Raw genomic sequence first — 25117 nt, 5'->3', positions numbered from 1 at the left:
TAATAGGCGGATTGCCTGGAGCCCCCTTAGCCCGATTGGCTAATAACCGTTTACCCCTCCATGGGAGATGGCTACGTTGCCGCTGATCTCCACTCTCTCTGCTTGCTCCAGCAGTTTGGTCATGTTTTTCTTCTGCATTTTTCTTTTTTGCTGTTTTCGTTTTTGTTTTGTCTTCCCCCTCTATGCAGGTACTTACCCATCTGCCAAGATGAAAGATTTCTACCATATACCGTCACGCACCACCTCATCCAGACTGCTCACGCTAAGCAGCGCCTCCAGGAACTCTACTGCAGCTGTCATCTCCATGCAATATCCGGAGCCCGTGGATGCCATCTAATATTGTTTGGTCACGTCCGAACAGTGAGTAGCTACACCACATGCGGCCTTTTAGTCTCCAATGACAGTTAAAGTCCTGTCACTGAACGCTAACGGTCTGAATCACCCGGCCAAGCGAGCCTCACTTTGGCGAACTGCTCTCAAACATCATGCACAGATAGTATGCGTTCAGGAAACACATTTTTTGGACTCTCACGCTCCCACTTGCTCTCACAGGGACTACCCTTTGATATACACAGCTTCATGTTCCAGGAAGAGGAAGGGGGTAATGATAGCCGTCCACAGAACTCTGGACTTCACACTATGCTCCTCCATCGCAGATCCCAATGGACGCTACCTTATATTGACTTGCACCATAGATGGCATGTCCATGTCCATAGCTTCAGTGTATGCCCCCAACGTCCATCAGCTAAGATTTCTGAAACGTACACTTTGCACTATCAGGAAGGCACAAAAAGGCCCCCTGCTCCTATGCGGAGACTACAATTTACCCCCGGACAGAACTTTGGACTCTTCAACTACCTCTACTAGGCTTCAGCTGTCACTACAGGGCTTTATAAACAAAAATGACTTATATGACATATGGAGGTGCCACCACCCCTCTGATAGGATGTATTCGCATCATTCTGCGGTTCACAATTCATATGCTCGTATTGACATTATATTGTCTGATAAATAGATCCTCCAGGAGGTCCGTAGACTCCGAGATAGCCCCAATAACCTGGTCCGATCATGCCCCTGTAAGCGTTACATTTGTGGTGTCCCCTAAGGTCCGCTCGGATAAACCTTGGAGGGCGCGAGCAGACGTGCTCAAGCACCCGGCAAATGCTGAAGCCCTCAAACAAGCAGTAACAGTTTTTCCAGAACAATGCGGGGTCGGTATCGGGGTCTGCGGTCCTCTGGAATGCCCATAAGGCTTTTAGTAGAGGGGTATTGAAACAATTGCAACACAAAACGAATAAGCAGCGTTCCAAAGCTATAGATGATCTGACAAGGGAAATTGCATCGGTTGATGCCCAAAACCAATCAGCCCCATCCATAGCCTTTAAGCAGAAATTAACGGTACTCAGGCAGGAACTTAGATCGCACCTTCTAGATTCTTATGAGCGTAATCTCCAAAAAGCAAAAGCTAAAATTTTATGCCACAAGTAACAAAGCAGGTAGGATGCTCGCCGCCAAGCTGAGAGGTCAAAGGATACAACATAAAATCCATTCTATCAAACACCCTACCACAGGAAATAAGGTACATGACCCTAAAGACATAGTAGACGCCTTCAGTAGTTACTACGACTCACTGTACAATCTCCAAGGGACCCAAACGTCCTCTCCAACCCCAAAGCTTATCAACGACTTTCTTGACTCTATCGCGCTCCCCACACTGAGCCCGCAACAGACGGAGTTACTGAATCAACCATTTACGGTTGAGGAGGTAACGTCCACCATCTCCTCATTGCCATCTGGGAAATCTCCTGGCCCGGATGGCATGCTAAATGAATATTACCTTCAACTAAAAGAAGTAATAGCACCACACCTATGCTCAGTTTTCAATGAGGCGGCGTCCTCGTTCCCCTCTGAAATGCTTAAGGCAACCATAATCACTCTGCCCAAACCAGGCAAGGAACCCGACACGCCACAAAACTTTCGGCCGATTTCGTTACTGAATACAGACGTAAAAATCTATGCCAAGACGGTGGCCACTAGACTCATGAAATACTTACCCCAACTCATTCATAGGGACCAGGCAGGCTTTACCAAGGGTAGGCAATCAGCAGACGCAACTAGACGTCTTATCAATATCATCCATGCGGCTCGCACTGACAGAACGCCTTCTCTGCTCCTTTCTATGGATGCAGAGAAGGCGTTTGATAGAGTGCTTTGGGGATACCTGCGGGAGGTCCTCAAGCGCTTTGGCATTGTGGGCAGAATGCATTCTGCAATAATGGCTTTATATGCCGGCCCCTCGGCACAGGTGTTGGTGGACGGCACTCTCTCGTCTCCGTTTGTGATTACGAATGGGACGAGACAGGGCTGCCCACTGTCCCCTCTCGTCTTTAATATGGCGATAGAACCCCTGGCTCAGAAAATAAGGACTGATCCTAACATTACCGGCATCGACAAATTCCCTGGAGCATCGTATTCGCTTATTCGCGGACAATGTTATTCTCATGGTCTCGAATCCTGCAACGTCCCTGCCACGTATAAGACAAATATTGACCGATTTCGGATCTATATCCCTTTATAAGGTGAACGATGCCAAATCATGCATCCTAGATCTGGGGGTCGATGGCACTACGAGAAATCTCCTCACCAGATCTTTCCCATATAAGTGGTCGGACTCGGGCATAACCTACCTGGGAATTAAACTTACTAACACTACCAGCAACCTATTCCAAGCTAATTACATCCGACTAAAATCCCAACTGGCCAAAGAACTCCAATCCCTCGCCAAATCTGAACTTACATGGTCAGGGAGGCTAGCAGCCTTCAAGATGTGCACCCTACCCAAGATCTTATACGTGTTCAGATCGCTACCGATCCCGGTTCCCAAATCATTTATAAACTCCCTCCAAAGCATGGTATCCACTTACCTGTGGCAAGGCAAACGCCCTAGATGTGCGAAGAGTATCCTTATGAAGTCTAAAACAGTGGGGGGTGCATCCATGCCGAACCTGATGGACTACTACCTAGCCACAATTGTATCGCAAATGCGAGCGTGGTTCCAGCCGGTCCCGGATACTCTCTGGGGCCTGATGGAACGGGCAGTAACTCCGGAACACGATCTGTTCACCTGGGTATGCAGTAGGAGACGAGGGGATCACCTCCCACGTTATGTATCACCAACGATCCGGGCATCGGTGACGGCATGGCTGCACCTTACACACACCAAATGGAAGAACACGCCTTTGGTAACGATCCCATTTCCAGTGACGGGTCTGACTCGATAGTACCCGACATGGGCCTCACAGCTTGGCGGCGATCTCCCCCTATCTGTATACAGGACCTTTACCAAGCGGAATCCGTGCTACCGGTCCAGACGATAGCAGCCAAATGGCGCTTGGGTGGTGGCGAATGGTACCGATACAACCAAATTATCTCTTGCATACATCATAACCCACAACTAAAGTCCAAAGTTCCTGCCAGTGTATGGCAATACCTGTCTCTACCTTTACAGTCTGCTAAAGGCATATCCCTGATATACTCTGCACTAGATGAAAAAGGGGTTTTCGTTAAGACTCCCCCCTTATTAAAGTGGGAACAAGACCTAGGGGCTACCTATTCCACATCCCAATGGACAAAAGCCATAGTGATGAGTAACAAAGCCACTCTGAGTGCATCCCTAAGGGAACTATACCTTAAAGTCACCCTGAGATGGTACCTGACCCCTACAGTGATTGCGCGCTTTGCACCTACATCATCGCCCATGTGTTGGAGAGGCTGTGGGGAGCATGGTACTTTAACACATATTTTGTGGGAGTGTCCACCGGTTATAGCATTGTGGAAGAGTGTGTTTGAAATGATCTCTGATTTTATAGAGCACCGAATGACCCCATCCCCTAGCATGGCTTTGCTCCATGTTCCGATAGCACTAATCCCCCCAAAGGTTCGCAAACTTGTGATTAATGTATTGCTCGCTACCAAGATCTGTATCACCAGGAAATGGAAGGAGGTGTGTACACCTACTTTGTCAGAAGTGATAGCTACAGTCCAAACCCATAAAACCTTTGAACTGCTCATGGCACCCACCGTGGGCAGGTATCAAAGAGAGGTGCAAGAGTGGCATCCCTGGACTCAGTGGTACAATACCTATATACGGAAGTAATGGCAAAAAAAAGTATAATATATATATATATATTAGTTCAGACAGATTGCACTATTAGTCATATACTGAGGTCTATAGGCATAAGTGGGATCACAATAATTATAGTTCATGGTCATATACAACGTATTGTTGATGGTTGTTGTTGTAGCTGATGTGACTACCCTGTTTTAAGCTCATCTGAGAGGACACCTAAGTGAAACGCCTGCAAGTTATTTTATTTTACCCTGAATGTTTTGATTTCTTTCCTTGTATGTTTGAAAAATTCAATAAAAACATTTGAAAGAGAAAAAAAAAGTGCGTACTTAGTTATTTTCAGCCCACTCGGGTTCAGTCTTGTGATCCTACAGCTCCGTCTCCCCTGTTTCAGTCAACAGCTGCTGCAGGGGAGAGGAGGGAGTGCCAACAGCTTGGACATGGGAGTCTAAGAGTAACGTCACATCCTAGAATTCCCAGCTGTGGACAAGCACTCCTTCCTCTCCCCTGCAGCTGCCATTCACTGATGCAGGGGAAAACATAAATGGACCAGCACAGGTTAGACAGCATAGGAAGCAGGAGGAAGGAGTGGACATTTTTAACCATTTCAATAATGGCCACTTTTACCCCCATCTTGCCCAGGCCAATTTTCAACTTTCAGGCTGTCGCAATTTGAATGACATATGCGCGGTGGTCATGCAACACTGTACCCAAACAACATTTTTATAATTTTGTTAACACAATTAGTGCTTTCTTTTAGTGGTATTTAATCACCACTGGGGTTTTAATTTTTTTGCTAAATAATCGAATAAAAGACTGAAATTTTGAGGAAAGACACTTTTTTCTTGTTATACAATTTTGCAAATAAATAATTGTTCTTCATAGATTTAGGCCAAAATGCATTCTGCTACATTTCTTTGGTGAAAATAACCCAAAATCAGTGTATTTTATTTAGTCTGTAGGAAACTATGGTATATATCAGAAAATTGATCAATATCAAGGTACTGAAGGCCCATCTCCTTTCTTGAGGCCCAAAAATGTCAGAACAGTACAAATACCACCCAGATGACCCCTTTTTGGAAAGCAGACAGGGCAAGGTATTTAGTAAGAAGCATAGCAGGTTTTTTGAAGTTGTAATTGTCTTAATTTTTAGGAGAATGAAGAAATATACAAAATATGAAAAAATAAATAATTCACAATTTTTTTTTTTTTTTTTTACATACGGTAACCAATGCAGTACAGCGTCATCATATAACTGGCGTGGCAGTGATCAAGGAAACCGACTGGCAACAGTACAAAAAAAATATATTTTTTTCCCCTTTTTTATGTTTAAATTTTTTTTTTTACACTGGGACCAGAGCAATATAATGTTAACATAGTAACATTGTACTACTTTGGGGAATTGATCAAAAAAAAAAAAAAAAAAGAAAATGCTGTACACATTACGCTTGCTTATAGCAGTGAATTTCTCTTTCATTCATCGACAGACACAGCGCTCCATAAATCATACCTACTGGGTTATATTACCTTCTCCAGTAGTAGGACTAGGCAGAACAAAAAACACCTGCCTACACCCATGGGCCGTCCTCAGCTGGTATATAACCCCCCTCTCTGCTATAGGTATTCAGTTTTAATCTGCCTTGACAGGGGTAAGGACTTAGGCTCCCTACTGTGATCTCTTGGTCCTAGCAATTTTTTCTCCTTCCTTTCATCTTTTTTTTCTATTGGGGAGTCTACGATCAACTGCCGGGCTGGATAATCTAGATCCAGTGGTCCCCCCAGCCCATCCAGTAAACACGTGCAGACCGCAGCTACACACTTAGTCCGCCATGACATAGTCTCACGGACAGAGGCTGGCCCAAGAGGTAAACGTCTCACAGGGTCGCATACTACCTAGCGCTGGTCCGAGTCGCAATGGTGCCTTGCCTGACAGGAGTTCTGTCTGGAGCGTCACCTGCACCATGGAATGGTAAGTACAGTCCCCCCTCTCCCGTCTGGGAGGTTTTGTGGTGGACGTGTGTACCCTCCTGAGATGGTCTCCCCCGCCATTTCTCTTTTGTTGAGGTGGTGTGAGTCCTGCCCTGGGGGGGGGGGTTCCAGTGCAGAGGGCACAGCGGAGACCCCTAGGTGCATGCCCTAATGTGTGTGGGTATGATGCAGTTTGGGGGTCCCCAGTACAGAGGGCGCAGCAGTGCAAAGTGGGCAGCAGAGTTTCCCTAAATGTTGTCCCTACTTGGGGTGTACAGTATCTTTAGTGGGGGGTCCCCTTGCATGGAAAGCAACGGTTTAGAAGGCACAGAGTGAAGCCGGCGGGAAACTCATGGAGAGGCCGGAAGCTCTTCCTCTTCCTGTCCCAGGATATATGACGCAGATAGCGTCCATATGTTGCTAGATCGGAATTGTGGTGCTTCTCTGGTGGGTAGGGTGAGTCCTTGGGGATCCTTGTTATCTCTCAGTTGATGGGTACCATGAGCTTTGGGGGGAATCCTTTAGTGGTGCCAAAAGATCTTTTGTACTGCAAGGTTTTCTTTTTTCCCTATGGAGCCTCAGGCTTACATCTCCCCCACTGAACCCCAGCTTCCCATGGTTGCGCTGACACTGGTCCTACAGTCCTTAGTATCCTGGGTGGAAGTGACATGTGGGCAAAGGCCCAGGAGGAAGCGTCCCCCGCCTTCCTCCATCCAGGGAGGCTTGATATCACACCCTCAGATTCATCCGATAGTGAGGATTATTGCCCCATGGTCGCAGCAGCAAATGAAAAAGCGCTATTAGACACATTTATTACTGCAGTGCGTGAAACTTAAAAAATGAAGGATGCTAATGTGGCCACGGACATGGCTGTGTCCTTTTAGTACGCATAAGTCACCTCACACTCCAAAAGGTGTTTCCTTATGAGGAATGGGAACAGCCAAAGTTACCCTTTGTGGTCCCCAAATGTTTTGCAGTACGTTACCCTTTTGAGGAATCCCTTTTAAAAAAGTGGACTAGTCCACCAGTGATGATTCTGTTTTCAGGTTGAATAAAGCAACCATGATCCAATTAGAGAAATCCCCGTCCTTTAAAGACCCGGCTAAAAGGAAAGCGGAGGAAGTGGCACGCAGCATGTTTACTATGGCTGGTTCAGCATTGCCTCCAGTCTTTGCCTGCGCCCTGGTGTCTCAGACCCTAACTGAATAGGCAAAGCTTTTATGCCAGGGCCTGGGGGGTAAGCAGGTTCCCGCTGCTTATGTTGATTTAGCACACCAAATGGTCCATGGGCTGCAGCTTATTTGTGATGCAGCTTTGGATTCAGTTCCTGTACTGTCCAAACTTTGTTTCAGCGGTGGCGATTAGGCGCATGCTGTGGCTCAAGAATTGGTCCGCAGACCAAGCCTTCAAGAAAGCCCACTCTGCCTCTCAAGGCGATCGCCTGTTTGGGGCTACCCCGGATGACATCATTAAGGGTCTCACGGGGGGGAAGAGTATCTTCCTTCCATAGTCTAGGAAAGGGAAGGAGCCTCATCGCAGACGGGGGGGTCCTCCTTCTCAGCCCATAGAAAATTATTTTGTGCTTCTAGGACTGAGAAAAGCGATCTTTCAAATCTTCCCCCGGGAGGTTCCAAGAAACCTAGGCCTGGTAAGCTTAGCTCTAGCTTCCCTGGGCCCGCAGACAAGACCCCTTCAACATGAAGGTCTGCCCTCACCCATTATTGGGGTGTGGGAGGGACATCTTCGCTGGTTTTAGGCCTGGTTTTAGGCCTCTTTCGTGAGCATCAAGGTCTGCAAAATGTTTCTTTTGGGGGGGGGGGGGGGGGGGGGGCAAAATTTTAGGTCCCGAGTCTTCTTGTGCGAATTTAATTTCTGCAATGGTTCGGGTGATGTCTGAACTACCTAAAAAAGGTCCCCCCTTTTCCTGTCCAGGAAATTACCTAGGTCTGATTTTAATTCAGACCTGGGTGGTCCTTCCTCTGGACTAATTTCAGGAACCACAGGCCCAGATTCATCGGCTGCTGTCACACAGACAGTTCTCTCTCCCAACTTGCATGCAGGTTCTGGATCTGGCGTATCACCTTCAAGACAGTTCTGCTAGCACAGACCTGCACACAGCTCCTTCAGCAGGTTCAGCTCCACAGGAGGATGCCGAAGTTAGTGGCGAGGTCACGGATTCCTCTGGTAGGCGTCGCAAATGTCCTAGGGGCACAGTAAGGCCAGTATCATCCTCAGCTCAAGCTTCTTCCGCGATTCCTGTGAGAAATCAAGGGCAAGGGTCTTCCAATCAGTCTGCTGGCCCTAAACGTCCCTCGGAGGCTACCTCTCAGAGAAGACCAGTTTTCCCAAGGGCTGACCTACCATCCTGATTTACATTCACTGGTTTTAATGGCTTAGATTTTGAAAGCCAGGTACTGAGGGATAGAGGTTTGTCTAGATCAGTGATCCTTACTATGATGAAGGCGAGCAAGTCGTCTTCCAGCAAGATCTACCATCGTACGTGGAAAGTGTACATTTCTTAGTGTGAGTCACTTGGCACTCATCCTTGCTCCTTTTCTGTGGCTTGAATCCTTTCTTTTCTTCAACAGGGTGTTGAGCAGAAGTTGGCCCTGAGTACCATCGAGTGCCAGGTGTCTGCCTTGGCAATCTTCTTTCAGCAACCCCCTAGCCACGCACTCTTTGGTTCGTACCTTCATTCAGGGGGTTCCACATGTGGCCTCTTTTGCCATCATGGGTTTTAAATTTAGTGCTTTTGGTTCTCCAGAAACCTCCATTTGAGAATATTTGGGAGATTCCCTTACCTACGTTATCCCAGAAGGTGTCATTCTTGGTGGCTACTATCTCGGGCCACAGGGTTTTGGAGTTGGCGGCATTATTACGAGTTATTTTCCCTACCCCTTGTGATGGTGGCGGGTATGGCCTTCTCATCCAACTCATGACCAAAGACCAGGCTCACACCCTGCCGTCACTTGCGTAACAATGCCATTCTCAGCTGCACCCGGCACACAGATTGTCCAGCTTGCGGGACCACAATCTAGATGCCAGCAGACAGAGCGATTGTCACTGGGCTGATTAAACAATTAACCCTTTCTCTGCCACCACCTCTACGTTATAATGAGCCCAGAGGACACTCGTAATTTTAGAAATACCAATTATGACTTTAGAATAATCATCTGTAACACGCACTGTCACCTCAGACAAGAATGTTCAGATGGTTTACTCTATACAGTAGCGCTCTTCCAAGAGGCAGGTTCTGGTTAGCTAGCGTTTAAGTGCTTAGCGACAAAGTAACACTTTTCAAAATAAGGTTTAATTATAAGAAAGGTTAAGATTGGTGCAAATAAAAATATTTACAGAAAAATGGTTTACAAAGAAATAGAGACACAATTCAGCAATTTAGAAGAATATATAAGAATTAGAAATGGAAATACTTGCATTCAAAAGCCCTTGTATTATCTTAGTATCTAACTGGTAATATGAGAGAACTGAGAGCTCCATCAGCTCCTGTCTTTTTCTCTGGCCCGCAGGGGGTGTCACCAGAAGTACTTGACCAATAACACAGTGGCCCTGGGCGGCCCCGAAGGCTCATAAACTGCTAAGGGACCTCCCGGTTAGACAAATTTCTAACAGAAGTCATATCTCGAAATATGTAATGGTTACATTCTAGAAACTGATATTTTATTGTCCGGCAATAAATTTATTATCCACAGACACTAAACACGGGTTATCTCAGAATAACCTCTGACCTGTAAGGCATCTGATCGCTAGCTTGTCCATGTGTGGTCTTAATTCGATCAGTATTTTATCTGGCATTCAACTATCTACTTTTTGTCAATGCGTCATGTTCGGGTAAAAAGTTATGAATCGGATATGGGTTTGTGAGATGTAGGCGTTACATTTTAATTAACAACTGGGCTCGTGGAAGTTACAAGGCAACCTCCCTGGCCATTTGCTCAGACCTCTGTCTGCATTTGAGATAAGATGGGTCTGTTAAGATAAGGCTGCTTTGAGTACACATTTGCTGCTACAGCTTTAAACGAAATGGTCGCCTGTGTCACTGGGCAACATAGATGCCGTGATGACAAAATGGCGTCCTAACGCACGACACCATTACACCCCTCATTTTCCTTTTGGCACTGCTTTTGGATGTCCCAGTAGTTATGATTTATAGAGCACTGTGTCTGTCGACGAACGAAAGAGAACATAAGATTTTTGTACTTGTACGTCATTGACGGACACAGCACCCACCCCTCTAAGGTGTTTTTAATACTTCTAATACTGCTTGCTACTAAACTGAATACCTGGGTTATATGCCAGCTGAGGAAAGCCCATGGGCGTAGCCAGGTGTTTTTTGTTCTGCCTAGTCCTACTCCTGGAGGAGGCAATATAACCCAGTAGCTATGATTTATGGAGCGCTGTGTCCGTAGATGAAATGGATTTTACAGCAAGTACAAAAATCAAATTTTTATTGCTATTAGCAAGCATTTTACTGAATGAAACTGATTCAGTTTGTTCTGTTGTGATTAGCTGTGATTGACCAGAGCTAAATCAGATAGTACAGATGGGCTGTGATTAGCCCTATCTGTACCATGTGATTACATTGACCAATCACAGCTAGCAACACAATTGTACACGATGGATGGCATGAAAGGAAGCCATTCATCGTTTTCAACTGTCTTGTGTTCTGCTGTGATTAGTCACATAGGTCACATGGTACCCTCTGCAAGACAGTACACTGATTAGTCTTTGGCTGTGTCCGGTGGATATGATATTCACTCAGGAAAGAGAAAGCACCCGCCTGGCCGCAAATCTGCTATAGGTGGGGCGAGAGGGTGTTAAACATAATTAGTGTTTGGCAGGAATTCCACTTTAAGTGTCCCAAAACACTTTTGGTCCACATAATGACAACATAACAGCCAGCACTTTCAAAGTAGACAATGACATCCAGAACAGGCCACAGGCGGTCTCCAGTCCTACACTGTATCCCTGCTGTGCAGCATCATTAAGGTTACATTACGCCAGCATTGGCATACTGTGAAATTAACCTGCAGCAGGCAGTGTCAGCATGACTACAAGAGCAAAACTGACTAAATGTGTTTCAGCTAAATACATTTGCTTTTTGGGGATTTTAAAACCTGTTATGTAATCATGCATTTTTAATTTTAGCCCCCACAAAATTATATACAAGAATTAAGGTGATTTTATTTTTTCTTCAGGTCATTGTAACATTTTGTAAGCTACAACACTTCAGGCTCAGTAAGATTGAGGACCAAAACTGTGGCAAGGTTATACAAGGCTGCACAGAGCAATTAAAACTGAAATATGTGCAGCGTTCTATTCTTAAAGTGGTATTAAATCCAAAAGCAAACATGTATTATATTGCAGCTTACCAATTAGCTGTAAAGCCTGCATTATTTTTTTTTTCTTTCCTTTATTTTCCTCAGGTGATTTGATCAGTAAGTCTGTTTTTCAAAACAATAAGCTCTCCAACAAATGTATCAGTTAACACTGTTGAGAAACACTTTTGCACTAACAGGGGTGCTTACAATGCCCAGCTTTTATTTATTCATGTAAAACCTTTTTCCCCAAAAGAAAAAAAACAAAAAACTGTTGCTGTATGTAACTGCTTGTGCAACTGCAGTGTAAGTTGGAGTTTGGCTTTAATTTGTTAGTGTATTTAAACATGCTAGTACATATAGCACTCCCCTCCCCCAGAATATTAATGCTGCTGTCCAAAGGGGTCTCTCTTGCTCATTCATGTGGGGGTACTCTAGTACAAGAGGTGTGTTACTGACCAGGTTATCTGGGGAAAACAGAGGGGGAAAAGCCTACATAAAAAACGAATGCAGCCACCACAAGGAGAGGTAAGCTGCAACATATTACATTTTTGGTTTGGGGTTTCATGCCACTTTATCTCAATATTGCTCAAAATGATAATAAACCTTTAATGTGGCAAAATGGAACATAAAATGTGCATCTTACTATTCAATCCCCTAAAAGTATACATATACAAAAACAATATTACAAAGGTTATACTTGTAGCGCAGCGCTAATCCTGACCTTTCCTTTGCAGGTCTGCATTAAATTGAGTGCATTTGAAATAGTATATCTTCTTAATGTAGAATCTTTGATGGCTGGAGTGTAAATCAGTTCAAAAAAGATGCCACGCTCAATTGCCTAGAAGGAGGAGGATAATAAAATTGTTATACTGAATACTGATGAAACTGGAAGCTATTTAAAATCAAAAAGACAACCAAAACAAAATGTCCCTATTTAGGATGGGGTGGGACAAAATTCAACCATTTTAGGAGGCATCCTATGCTGTCTAAGACCCCAGTACACAAATTTACCCCATCCCAGAATGTACAGCGCTCAGCATAAATTAGTACATCCCTTTTGAAAAGTAAGGGTTTTTTTTTTTTTTTTACATATTTCGATGAACACAATTTCAAAAATGTTGACCAAAAGGTTTTGAAGAACATTTGTTTAGCTGAAAAAGTTATGTTAATAATGTAACCTGGATTACAAAATCTTCAGTTTTACTCAAATTGGTTGATGCAAAAATAAATACACCCCACAACAAAAACGACTCCATCTAGTATCTTCTATGACCTCCATGATTTGTAAGGACAGCACCAAGTCTTCTAGACATGGAATGAACATGTTGGCGACACATTGCAACTAGGGGTGCACCGATCCGATATTAGGATCGGGTATCGGCCTCGATACTGACAAAATAGCTGGATCTGGGAGATCCACGGCCGATCCAGGTTTACATGTTTACAATGCAGTGGCGGCTGGTGCTCCTTGGGCAGGGGCGGCAGACAGACCGCACCATACACCCCCCACCCCCAACCACACCAGGCCACACACCATACCCCCCCCCCCCCGCCAGCTCACTCGCCCAGGCAGCAGCAGCAACGGCGGGTCGGCGGCTTCAGCTTCTTCCCCCTCAGTGAGTCTTCTGAGTCTCCTCCCCCCTCCTCCATGGCCAATGGCACGGCTTCTCCTTTCGGCCAATCGGGAAACGGGTCTCAGGACCCACTTCCTGATTGGCCAGGAGGAGGATCCGTGTGACAATAGCGAATATTCATTCGCTATTGTCACACAACTGGGTGGGCTCGGGGTGCAGTGCTCTGCGCCCCGAGACCCCCCCTTTTTTTAGCCTATTAGTGCCTCTGGCTCTAATCACATGCTGAAAAAAAAAAAAAAAGCCCTATTGAACTCCATGCGTCTGGCGCCCCTGCATGTAGATTAGGGGGCCGGACGCATGGATGGGGGGGGGGGGCGGTGCCCCTGCTCCTCCAATGCACCAGCTGCCATTGACAATGTTTGGTAACTGTCAGACTACTATTTGACCAACACACTGTTTTGTTTCTACTGCTACATTTTATTTATTTAAAGACGTTTGATTACATTCTATTTTCGATTTCAATGCACAATTGTTTTTCTAAATAAATAAGAATTCAATACATTACATACATCTGTTATTTTGCCTTAATTAGGTTTAGTTAGTAAAGTCTGGTCCTCTTTAAGGAAAGTATAAGGTGGAAGGTATACAGTTTATTATTAATTCAACAACAGTATCGGATCAGTATCTGGTATCAACAGATACACAAAGCCCAGGCATCGGTATCGGCAGGGCCGGTACAAGGGTTGGGCAGGAGGGACGGCTGCCCTGGGCGCAATGGTTTATTGCAGGGATGTGGGTGCCCTGACCTTAATTCCAAGGGAAGGGGGGCGCAGTTTGACATCTTTGCCCTGGGCGCTGGATGGCCTTTTCCCAGCACTGGGTATCGGGACTGAAAAAGTCGGATCGGTGCACCCCTAATTGCAACATTATCTTTTTCCATTTTTCAAGAACGACCTTTTTTAGAAGCCTGGATGGAGTGTTGCTTGTCTCTTCAGAATTCCCCATAGCTGTTCCCTGATTGGGTTCAGATCAGAAGATGGCTGCTTAATCATTTTCACCCTGTTCTTCAGAAATGCATAAGTTGCCTTAGATGTTTGTTTTGGATTATTGCAATGTTGGAAAACTGGATTTTTGTAAGAACTTACCGTAAAATCATTTTCTCTGAAGTTCAGACAGACGCAGTTCCATCTTCTTTAGACCATTGGGTTATGCTCCTTCAATCAGGAATAGGCACTAGGCAGGAAAAAAGCTTTACCACGCCTGTGGGGGCTGTCCCTGCAGGCATAACTTCACACTCTCTGCTACAGCAGCCAGTTTAGTTGCAAGCAGTGTTTAGAAGACGGAAAAACCCCATACACTCAGAAGTAGAGGGGTGGGTGCTGCGTCTGTCGATGAACTTCAGAGAAAAGGATTTTACGGTAAGTTCTTACAAAAATCCAGTTATCTCTATTATTTGACACACGCAGCTCCATCTTCTTTAGACCATTGGGATGTCCCAAAGCAGTATAATCATGAGGGGTGGGAAGACAATGCAAAGAAGACGTAATTCCCCAAAGGCTAAACCTAGCCAACCAGGTAAGATGGAGCTCAACCAGGAACAACTGGAGCTTACCTTGAAAAAAAACATACACCCTCAAAGGGAAACAAAAAGTATTTTTTAAACAGCAGCCTGCAAACCCTTGCAGCCAAAGGAGGCATCCAAATATGCCAACACATCTACTTTGTAGAATTTTTTGAACGTATGCACAGACTACCAAGTTGCCCCTTTGCAAACTTGCATCACTGATGCCTGATGGCGAAAAGCCCAAGAGGCACTCAGCGCTCTAGTAGAATGTGTTCTCACTGGGAAAGGAGGAACCTGACCCTTTAGCGAATAAGCCTGAACTATCGTCTGCCTGATCCACCTGGAAATGGTCGCAGCAGACACAGCCAATCCCTTACGATCCCTCAGTAAGGACAAAAATAACATCAGATTTTCTGAAAAACTCAGTAGCCGCCAGGTAAACCCTGATCACCCGAACCACATCCAAAGAATCATAAGATAACAAAAATTCCCTGTAACAGCTAAGACCGAAGTCCCAGCAGGGAGCTAGGTCCTTTTCCTAAACTAGGCAGAAACAAAACTGGCTGCTGTAGCAGAGTGTGTGGGGTTATGCCTGCACGGACAGCCCCCATGGGCGTGGTAAAGCTTTCCTGCCTAGTGCCTATTCCTGATAGGAGGAGCATAACCCAATGGTCTAAAGAAGATGGAGCTGCGTCTGTTGATGAACGATAGAGAAAAGTGCACAATGACCAAGGGCACAGAGTGATAGCAGAATCTTCTCTTTCAATATAGACAGTATATCTGTGAATTCATGATACAATTTTAATGCAGCTCCTCGACACCAGAAGCACTCATGCAGCCCCACAGAAGGATACTGCCACCACCATGTTTTTCTTTGTATTCCTCACCTTTGCGACACCATACAGTTTTGAAGCCATCAGTTCCAAAAAACCTTTACCTTGGTCTCATCACTCTAGAGTACACAGAGTCCCAATAGTCATCTTTTTCAGCATGGGCCCTGGCAAATTCTAGGCTGCTTTTTTGTGCATGGGCTTAAGGAGAGGCTTCTTTCGTGGACGACACCCATGCATGCCATTCTTCTGCAGTGTACGCTGTATTGTGCCATGGAAACAAATGCCCCAGTTTGGCTTTCTACTTCTTTAGCTAACTGCAGTGAGCTTGCATGGCGATTTCCTTCAACTCTTCTCATCAGAAGACACTCCCGTCAAGGTGTTAACTTCCGTGGATGGCCTGGACGTCTGGCCTTATGACATTTCTCTTCCATGTCATGCCATTGCGGACAGCATGAAATCGAAAGGGATTTTCTTTGTTAGGTAATGCCCTTTTATGATCAACTGTCTGCTGGACACCTGTTTAATGAATAATTGGCCTCACCTGTAGTTGAATTCTTGTTGATTAGGATTTTGTCGCCTAAAATTTAGATTTGCTCCTATGACTTTAATTGGGGTGTATTCATTTTTGCAACATGGTCTTGAAAGAATTTGTTGGGAAAAATTCTTTGTGTGTGCAAACTAACAATTCCTGGCTACAATCAATGGCTCGCATTTGTGGGAGTATTTTATAGTATAGTGTCTCATGGAAAATGTAGATTCTGAAAGGAAAATAAAGATTTTGTGGCAAATCTGTTGGGGTGTACTTATTTATGCTGAGCAATGTATGTGATAACCAATACTTGCCTTTCTTTGGAGCTATTGTTGTTACCAACCTAAGTGAATTAAATTTCCTTGAAGAAGTAATGTTGAGTAAAAGAAAAGAATATCAAAAACCACAAGAGGAAAGAGCTGACAGAGGTCGGTCTATTCAGCCGATGAAACTGACTAGCATTATTTCCTTTTGCATTCACAGTGCTGAGTTCAAAATGATGATTCGCAGGAAATGAGGTAGTGTGAACACTAGAGCTCAGCATTACTAATCCTAATACAAAGATTCTCACTGTCCAAACTAAAGTGGGAAAGCTCCAAGTACCCCACTTACCCATACAGCCAAATCTAGTGAAAACAGTATGAGGTCTGAAAATGGGATTTGAGAACTAATTATATCATTTTTATAATCAACTTGCTCTGCCTGTTAAGACTTACAGCACTTATAGGTGGTCTTCGGAAAAAGAAGGGAGCTTTTTCTGTTACATTGATGCAGATGACATCCACGTCAATGCTTGTACAAGCAGCCTAGTAGAAGACAAATAAACGCATTTAAGTAATGAAAAAAATACATTTTTCAATACTGTTCATTACTGAAATACTGTACATACTTTAAAATGTTTATTGTGCATGCAAAAGTCACAGATGTCGGGGGAAATATAAAAACTTGGAAAATGATTTTTGGTTCAGAACCAAGTTGGTGGAAAAAAAAAAAAACATATTGTTTTTTTTTTTTAACAATTTGATGGTTGTGTTGTTGTGGAAAACCATCTTCAGAATGCTTGCACTGCCTCTCCGAACACAGTTGGACTAGAAGTTCATGCAGAGATACTTCATTATCAGTCACATGTGAAGTGGGTTGTTAGCGATTACAACCTATCACCGCCACTGGCATATAATCGCTCATGATTGTCTGTGTCTAGGGTCATGTATCGCAGGTAATCGCTCCATGAGCAATTATATGAGAGTGCCTGTGAGAAGCTGCAAGAGCTCTCATCCTACCACTGTTTTCAATGGGGCTTGTCCCAGCAGCTGTTAGAACCTCCCTCTCTCTGGGTCTCCTGTATCTAAATTGCCAACATCCCCATTCCCAAGCCATTTTTTTAAAATTTTTTTAAGTTTTGAATATAATGCTCTTGCACCTTATGGTTAGTGACTCTATATCAAATTGGATCCTTCCAATGTGAACAACCACCTTCCAATGGAAGCAACAAGCTACCAATGGAAGCAGAAAGAAAAAAAACCCAAACAACTTTTGTATAGAGTATTGGGAAACGGTTGACAGTTTTTTGGGCTATCTGTAATTTATTGGGGAGTTTTTATTTCCCTCATTGTTATGTAACAAAGAACCAAAGGGAAAATCTGAACAAAAAAAAAACAAAAAAATACACAAGGAGATTTCTCCTCCCACACCACTGAAGGGAAATTTCAACAAAACACAAACAGCCAAGAAGAAAATGGAAAACGGAAGAGGGGGTCTAACACTTCACTAATCTATCCTAAACTCAGGAATATGCTTAAACATCCACTTTAAAAAACTGAATTTTTGTAAAATCTTACCTGTAAAATTCCTTTCTCCGAGTCCTCCGACAGTCGCCGCCTCTTCGTATTCGTCACTAATGGGGTTATTGACCTTTGCTCCGTAGGAGTGCTAGGCAACAGAATATATTAATATCAAAGCTTTTAGCATATCCCACCCCCAGGGGGTGGTCCCCTCAGTCAATACCTCCTTGCTTCCTGCATACCAACTCAGTTTCAGTAGAATAGCAGTAGAGTATACAAACAAACCCCAAAAGAGGGGCGGGGGCGGCGACTGTCGGAGGACTCAGAGAAAGGAATTTTACAGGTAAGATTTTACAAAAATTCAGTTTTCTCTTACGTCCTCCGACAGTCGCCGCCTCTTCATATTCGTCACTAATGGGGACGTCCCAAAGCAGTGTAGACATGAGGGGTGGGAAAAACAGCAGCCGCGCCTAAAGCAACGCAATACCCACATCAGAGAAAGGAACCTTACCAAAGTAAGAGAACCAACTGGGCAAAAGGAAAACGTGCTCAACAGGAGCAACAACCCAGGAAAAAACAAGTAACTCAGGGGTAAAAACACCCCAACAGCCAAAGGCCCAAATAAGGGACCCTAAGGCACTGCCGCACTAAGGACTTTACGGCCAAAAGAAGCATCCGCCGATGCCTGAACATCCACTTTGTAAAATTTGGAGAAGGTGTGAATGGACGACCAAGTCGCCGCCTTACACACCTGGGCCACAGAAGCCCGATGATGACAGGCCCAAGACGTACTCAGAGATCTGGTAGAGTGCGCCTTCACAGGCACGGGAGGAACCTTCCCCCTCAAAGCATAGGCCTGCTCAATGGTCTGTCTGATCCATTTGGCGATGGTAGAAGCCGATGCCGCCATACCCTTCCGAGGTCCCTCAGGAAGGACAAAGAGAGAATCCGACTTGCGAAAGGATTTAGTCGATGACAGGTAAACCCTGATCGCCCGAACAACATCCAAGGAATGCAAAGCCACCTCCTTCGGATGCTTAGGCTTCGCGCAAAGCGAAGGCAAGACAATGTCCTCATTGAGGTGAAATTCAGAAATTCTCTTCGGAAGAAAAGATGGGTTAGGTCGCAAGACCACCTTATCCAAGTGAATCACCAAATACGGAGACTTGCAGGACAAGGCCGCCAGCTCCGACAACCTGCGAGCCGAAGTAATCGCTACTAAGAAGGCAACCTTCTTGGACAACAAAGACAACGAGACCTCCCTGATATTCTCAAAAGGAGCATGTTGTAACACGGACAGAACAAGGTTCAAATCCCACGGAGGCAAAGGCTCCCTCCTAGGAGGGACCAAATGTCGCACCCCTTGAACAAAGGTGCTAACCAAAGAGTTAGACGCCAAAGGACGTTGAAAAAGAACGGCCAGTGCAGAAATCTGACCCTTAATCGTGGCCAACGCCAAACGCTGGTCCACGCCCGTTTGAAGGAAAGCCAACACTCTCGATACCGAGTATGAGCGAGGGGAATACCCCCTGGACTCACACCAGGCAAAATACGCCTTCCAAGTACGGTAGTAAATCTTCCCCGAAGAGGCCTTCCTGGCCTTGATCAAAGTGGGAATGACCTCAGGTGAGAGACCCCTATCCTTCAGGACCTGGCTTTCAACAGCCAGGCCGTTAAAGCCAGCGACTGTAAAGCAGGATGGAATATCGGCCCTTGAGACAGAAGGTCTGCTCGAAGAGGCAGACACCACGGAGCGTCGACCGCCAGATTCACGAGGTCTGCGTACCAAGACCGGCGAGGCCAGTCCGGTGCTACCAGAATCACCGTTTTCGGTTCCGAGGCCAACCTGCGAAGGAACCTGGACAGCAGCTGAATCGGTGGAAAGGCATACATCAGACGATACTGATGCCAGGGCGTCACGCGTCTGAGGCGTCTGCCCGAGGATCGCGCGTCCTTGCCACGAACCTTTCCACCTTGTGATTTAGACGAGACGCGAACAGGTCCACATCTGGGGACCCCCACTTCGCGCATAAGATCTGGAAGACATCCGGGTGAAGGGGCCAGTTTTCCACCCCCGGAATGTGAACTGCAGAGATCGCCGGGACGTGCGTCTCGGCCCAAGACAGAATGTCGGCTACTTCCCGAGCCGCCCGGGCACTCCTGGTGCCCCCTTGGTGGTTGATGTAGGCCACCGCTGTGGCATTGTCCGTCTGCACCCGAACTGGACGGCCCTGAAGCCTGTCCGTCCAACGCAGAAGACAGAGAGATATCGCTCGCAATTCCAGAATGTTGATCGGAAGGGAAAATTCCTCCTCCGACCAAGTTCCCTGGGCAGACAAAACGCCCAGAACACCACCCCAGCCCGACAGGCTGGCATCCGTGGTAATCACCGTCCACGACAAAGGACGAAAGGACTTGCCCCCCGACACCGCCGGGGACTGGAGCCACCACAAAAGACCCCTTCAGGTGAGATGGCTTAACGACAGCCGCAGATCCAGAGATTGCGGACGCCCGTCCCACTTGGCCAGGACCTCCGCCTGAAGCTCCCGCGTGTGAAACTGGGCAAAGGGAATCGCCTCGAAGGCCGAAACCATCAATCCCAGACACCTCATACACGTCCGGAGGGACGAGCACTGATTGTCCCTGAGGGACCTGACTTCGCACTGAAGTGTCCGAAGCTTGTCTTCCGGCAGGAAGACCTTCGCTTGAACAGAGTCCAGAATCATCCCCAGGTAGGGAAGACGAACCGACGGACACAACGTCGATTTTGGAAAATTTATCGTCCAGCCGAATTCCTGCAGAGTCTGCATCGTGATGGACAGGTCGTTCACCAGACCCTGACCGGTCGCGGACCGAATCAGGATATCGTCCAGATACCCCAGGACAGAAATGCCCTGGGCCCTCAGTAAAGCCAGAACCGGCGCAAGCACCTTGGTGAAAACCTGCGGAGCCGAAGCGAGACCAAAGGGCAACGCCACGAATTGATAATGATCCTCCGCAATGGCAAATCGAAGGTACCTCTGGTGACCCTCGAAAATGGGGATGTGTAGGTACGCATCCTTCAAGTCGATGGAGGCCATGAATTCCCCCGGAACCAGGGCAGCCACCACCGAGCGCAGGGATTCCATGCGAAACTTGCGAACCCGCACAAAGTGGTTCAGAGCTTTCAAGTCCAGAATCGGACGCACTTTGCCCTCCTTTCTGGGCACAGTGAACAGATTGGAATAGAACCCCCGAAATCTGTCCCGATGAGGCACCGGAACCACCACTCCCTGGGCCCGCAGGTCCCGCACCGCCAGGTGCAGATCCTGCAAGCGCTCCGGAGTCAGCTGAAGGTTTGAGGGGAAAAATCTGCCCGCCGGCCGAGAGAGAAACTCGATCTTGTATCCAGATCGAACGATTTCCTGAACCCACCTGTCCCGAATGCGGCCCAGCCAGGGTTGAAGAAAACCGAGCAAACGTCCCCCCCCCACCCCAGAAACGGGTGAGGGCGCCCCTTCAGGCCGCATTGTTATGGGCAGCGGATCCGGACTGGCCGGACTTCTGCTTACCCGCCCACGGCTTCTTCTGGGAGCCTTGGCCTTTGAAGGGCTTGCCGTTATAGTGCGACCGAAAGGACCCCTGAGAGGACCTAAACTAAGCATTCTTCTTACCGCGAACAAACTTATTCTTGTTAGATTGGGGCAAGAGAGTGCTCTTACCCCCAGAAATACCCTTTATCAGGGTATCCAAAGATTCGCCAAAAAGGCGGGATCCCGCGTAGGGCAAATTTGCCAGAGTCTTGCGAGAAGATTGGTCAACCGACCAACATTTCAACCATATCAGGCGACGGTTCAAGACCGCCACACTAGAAAGGCGCGCCGCCAAAGGGACCATATCCAAGTCCGCATCACACAAATACATGACACCCTGATGAATCTGATCCACCATAGCCAAAGTTGTCGGCGGGGCAGAGTCAGTTACCAGAGTGCGCCTGAGCACCTGCGTCCAATCCGCAATAGCCTGGGCTGCCATAATGGAAGCAAAAATAGGCTTCAGCATAGAGCCAGCAACCGTATAAGCATGACGGGCCAGAGATTCCATTCTCCTGTCCGTCAGGTCCCGGAACACCGGGGTATCCTCAGCAGGGATCGCAGTTGAATTATTCAAAATCGCCACTGCGTGATCCACCTGAGGCGGTACACACCAACGCTCATCAGTAGCCGGTGTAAAGGGATAACGCAGCTTGAATCTACTCGGCACAGCAAAAGGCTTTTTTAAATTGCGCCATTGCTCATCAACCGCGCGCTGAAATTCCGTAGAGCAAGGAAAAACCTGCGATGTTTTGCGTTTCCTCTGCGTCCCATAAGAGGACATCAAAGCAGGAGGACATGGTTCATCCTGCAAATGCAGCGTTTGCTTGATAGAAGCAACCAATTCATCCATGAGTGCAAGCTCTTCAGACGAGCCAGGGGGAGAATTATCAACCCCTTCCACCTCAGCCTCCCCGTCGGACCCCACAAGGTCCAGGGATGAGTGAGACCCTGAGAAGGGCACTCCAGCCATAGCAGCCCCATCGCCCTCTGAATCAGAGGAAATAGACACCCTGGGCCGTTTTGTGGATCGATCAGCCACCAGCATCTGCACCTGAGCAGCTAAGTTAGCCACAATAGTGGCCAGATCAGCCCCCTCGGGGGGAAACAGCAGCCCCTTGGCCCCCCACCAGGGTGGGAGGAAACTTGCAATCCTGAGAATCCATGCCCCATCAAAAAATTAATAAAAGGTACTGCCCCTTTAAGATCGCGGCGAGCGCTGCCCACCGCACCCACTGAACACACTGACCCCCACAGGGATAAGAAACTGGGCAAGGAATACAGGAAAAAAAGAGATATAAAACCTGGAGAGCTCACACAGGCTGCTGCACCGATCGCTGTCCCAGAGGAAAAGGAAGTGATGCAAGACTGACCGCCCCTATGAAGCCTCTGCAAGGCTACACAAACATGGCTGCTCGGCTGAGGACAAAACCCTGGGCAAAAAGAACATGGCGCTGACATGTGGGATCGATCACCGCTCAAAATGGCGGCGTTTGGCGCCAAAAACGTGTGCAGTACCTCACAGGACCTGCCACCATAATTTTTGCCCCAGAAAAATGGCGGATCGCCGCAGCGATCGCCACACAGCATGTCTAAAATCTTACTGCTTCATATGACACCCAGCAGAGCGGGAGAGCCCCCCCCCCCTCACAGCCCACACACAGGCAGCAAGTGCACACAGGAGCTGACAGGGAACACAGCAGTCACACAGACATGCAGGGTCACACAGTCCCAGACTGACACCCAAAAAAGACAGGTCCCCACATAGAGATACACTTACCAGTCCGGATGGCGTGGGGAGCCTGCTTCAGTGACCAAACCGCAGTACTGAGGACAGGGAGTGTCGCAAGCATGACGCAGTGGAGTTGCGGTGCGAAACCGCAATGGCGTCCAGTGAGTTAGCCACCTCACCGATAGCATCCCTGCAGCGAACAGGGATGGGTCGTTCAATGTGCCAGGGCAAAACCTAAGCTGAACGCTCGATGGCAGGCTGGGAAGCCCCTGGCCCTGAGCCCTGGGATCCAGGGTGGCCAGACTGAGACCCAGCTCCGCACGATCATCTTCATCAGAAGAACTAACTAACGCTGGAAATAAACAGCTAAGTAAAAGAAAGAGAAAAAACTTCAAATAAAATCAAAAAAGAGAAAAGTGGCTGAGACTAAGAGCCCCAGCACAGGAACAGCCTGCACTCCTGAGCTAGGCATATGAAACTGAGTTGGTATGCAGGAAGCAAGGAGGTATTGACTAAGGGGACCACCCCCTGGGGGTGGGATATGCTAAAAGCTTTGATATTAATATATTCTGTTGCCTAGCACTCCTACGGAGCAAAGGTCAATAACCCCATTAGTGACGAATATGAAGAGGCGGCGACTGTCGGAGGACGTAAGAGAAAGGAAAGATTCATATTGCTAGAGTAATTCTTGATAACATTTTATATAAGGAGCAGAGGTCAGAAACACTTACATGAAATAGCTTCTCAGTCTTGGGATACACAGCCACAATATCATAAGGTCTTGTTAACGTTGAAGTTGACCTCTGAGAGATATACAGAATGAGGAAATGTGAGATATACTTGCTTATAAATAAATATGCTTTCCTTATATTGTTTTCTTCAGTATACTGAGTGCAATTCCAATATGCTAAACTTACTAATTGCCACATGTTTGCAGAGTGTAACACAAATTTAGCATTACCAAATTTAGTAACAGGACATTTTATTTGTCACATTGCTTTTCATCGTTATTCCAATTATCACTTGTATACATGTGTGTTGCAGGGGCTTTTTATTAAAAGTTTTTAAAATGATTGTTTTTTTAACTAAGGATTTATCAAGGATAGGATGACAGACCCATTGCTCTTGTTTTTCAGTTAAAGGGTTTGGCTACAAAGGTTTTGTTTTTCACTTTTCATATGGAACAGGGGAGGAGTTTAGAATGTAGACAAGATCCTTATTAGGCCCCTTTCACACTTATGCGACCTAAAAGTTGCACAATTTTACAGCAATTTTGACTGGACTTGAAGCAATGCCTATGTCTTTGGACCTCAAAACACATTAAAATTGTCCCAAAGTAGTGCAGGTACTACTTTGAAGTCGTTGCGACTTGAAGTCATACAGATATGAACGGTACTCATTGGAAATCATGGAGTATGACTTGTCATGCGACTTTGCAGTTCCAAATCGCAGGACAAGTCGCACAAGCGTGAAAGGGGCCTTACTGTGCTAAGCATATCACAACTAAAAAACTAGAAATTCTGATCTTTGTACTTGGTTCCAGGTTAGCTCTTAGCAAATTAAGGCTGCTGGATCAGCATGGTAGTTGGAAAAGCAATCGATTTTAGAAGGAGAGAGCAGCAGTGGCAGCCTCAACACAGGTGTTCTTAAAAAACAACACTATCTGCTGAATGGTGTATTGAAACATGTGGTGTTGTGCTAACTCTAGTATCTTAAATTTAATGTGTACGCCAAACTGAAGACGGGTCTAGGCAGACTTGCTATTGTTTTCCAGGAGTTTGACCTCATCTCTCCAGCTTGGGCACAGGTTGCAGATTCTGAATGGAGCTACAACGGTCAGGGCTAGTAAAGCCAACACATCCAAGTCACTGAAAACCCACACTGGATCTATTGAGGGCCCACTTACCGAAAATACTGCAGCATTTAAGATTTTTTTTTTTACCAGTTATAAAACAGAATATGGAGTACGTGCTGTGGTACACACACTTCATTATTTAGTATAGAGTTGTGTTAATCACAATATTGCTATTTCAAATATTTTAATCCCGCAGAGCAACTTTTTCATGTAAAATGTAACATTGTATTACAACAAAGTT

General features: G+C 46.3%; 1 protein-coding gene across 1 annotated transcript in view; it reads right to left on the bottom strand.

The window, feature by feature from the left end:
- The window catches only part of RPP30 (ribonuclease P/MRP subunit p30), a 74011-nt gene that overhangs the window by 14407 nt on the left and 34487 nt on the right, over positions 1 to 25117 (bottom strand). The window contains exons 6-8 of the mRNA XM_082269312.1: positions 23753 to 23824; positions 16653 to 16742; positions 12158 to 12274 (exon numbers count right to left, since the gene is read on the bottom strand). Of these exons, the coding sequence (XP_082125438.1) occupies positions 12158 to 12274; positions 16653 to 16742; positions 23753 to 23824 (279 nt within the window). The remainder of the gene's footprint in view (positions 1 to 12157; positions 12275 to 16652; positions 16743 to 23752; positions 23825 to 25117) is intronic.

The sequence above is a fragment of the Pelophylax lessonae genome (genome assembly GCF_965119305.1).
Source record: "Pelophylax lessonae genome assembly, chromosome: 9".
Classification (NCBI taxonomy): Eukaryota; Metazoa; Chordata; class Amphibia; order Anura; family Ranidae; genus Pelophylax; species Pelophylax lessonae.
The sequence above is the reverse complement of the archived record's forward strand: the minus strand, read 5'-3'. Positions and strand labels throughout refer to the sequence as shown.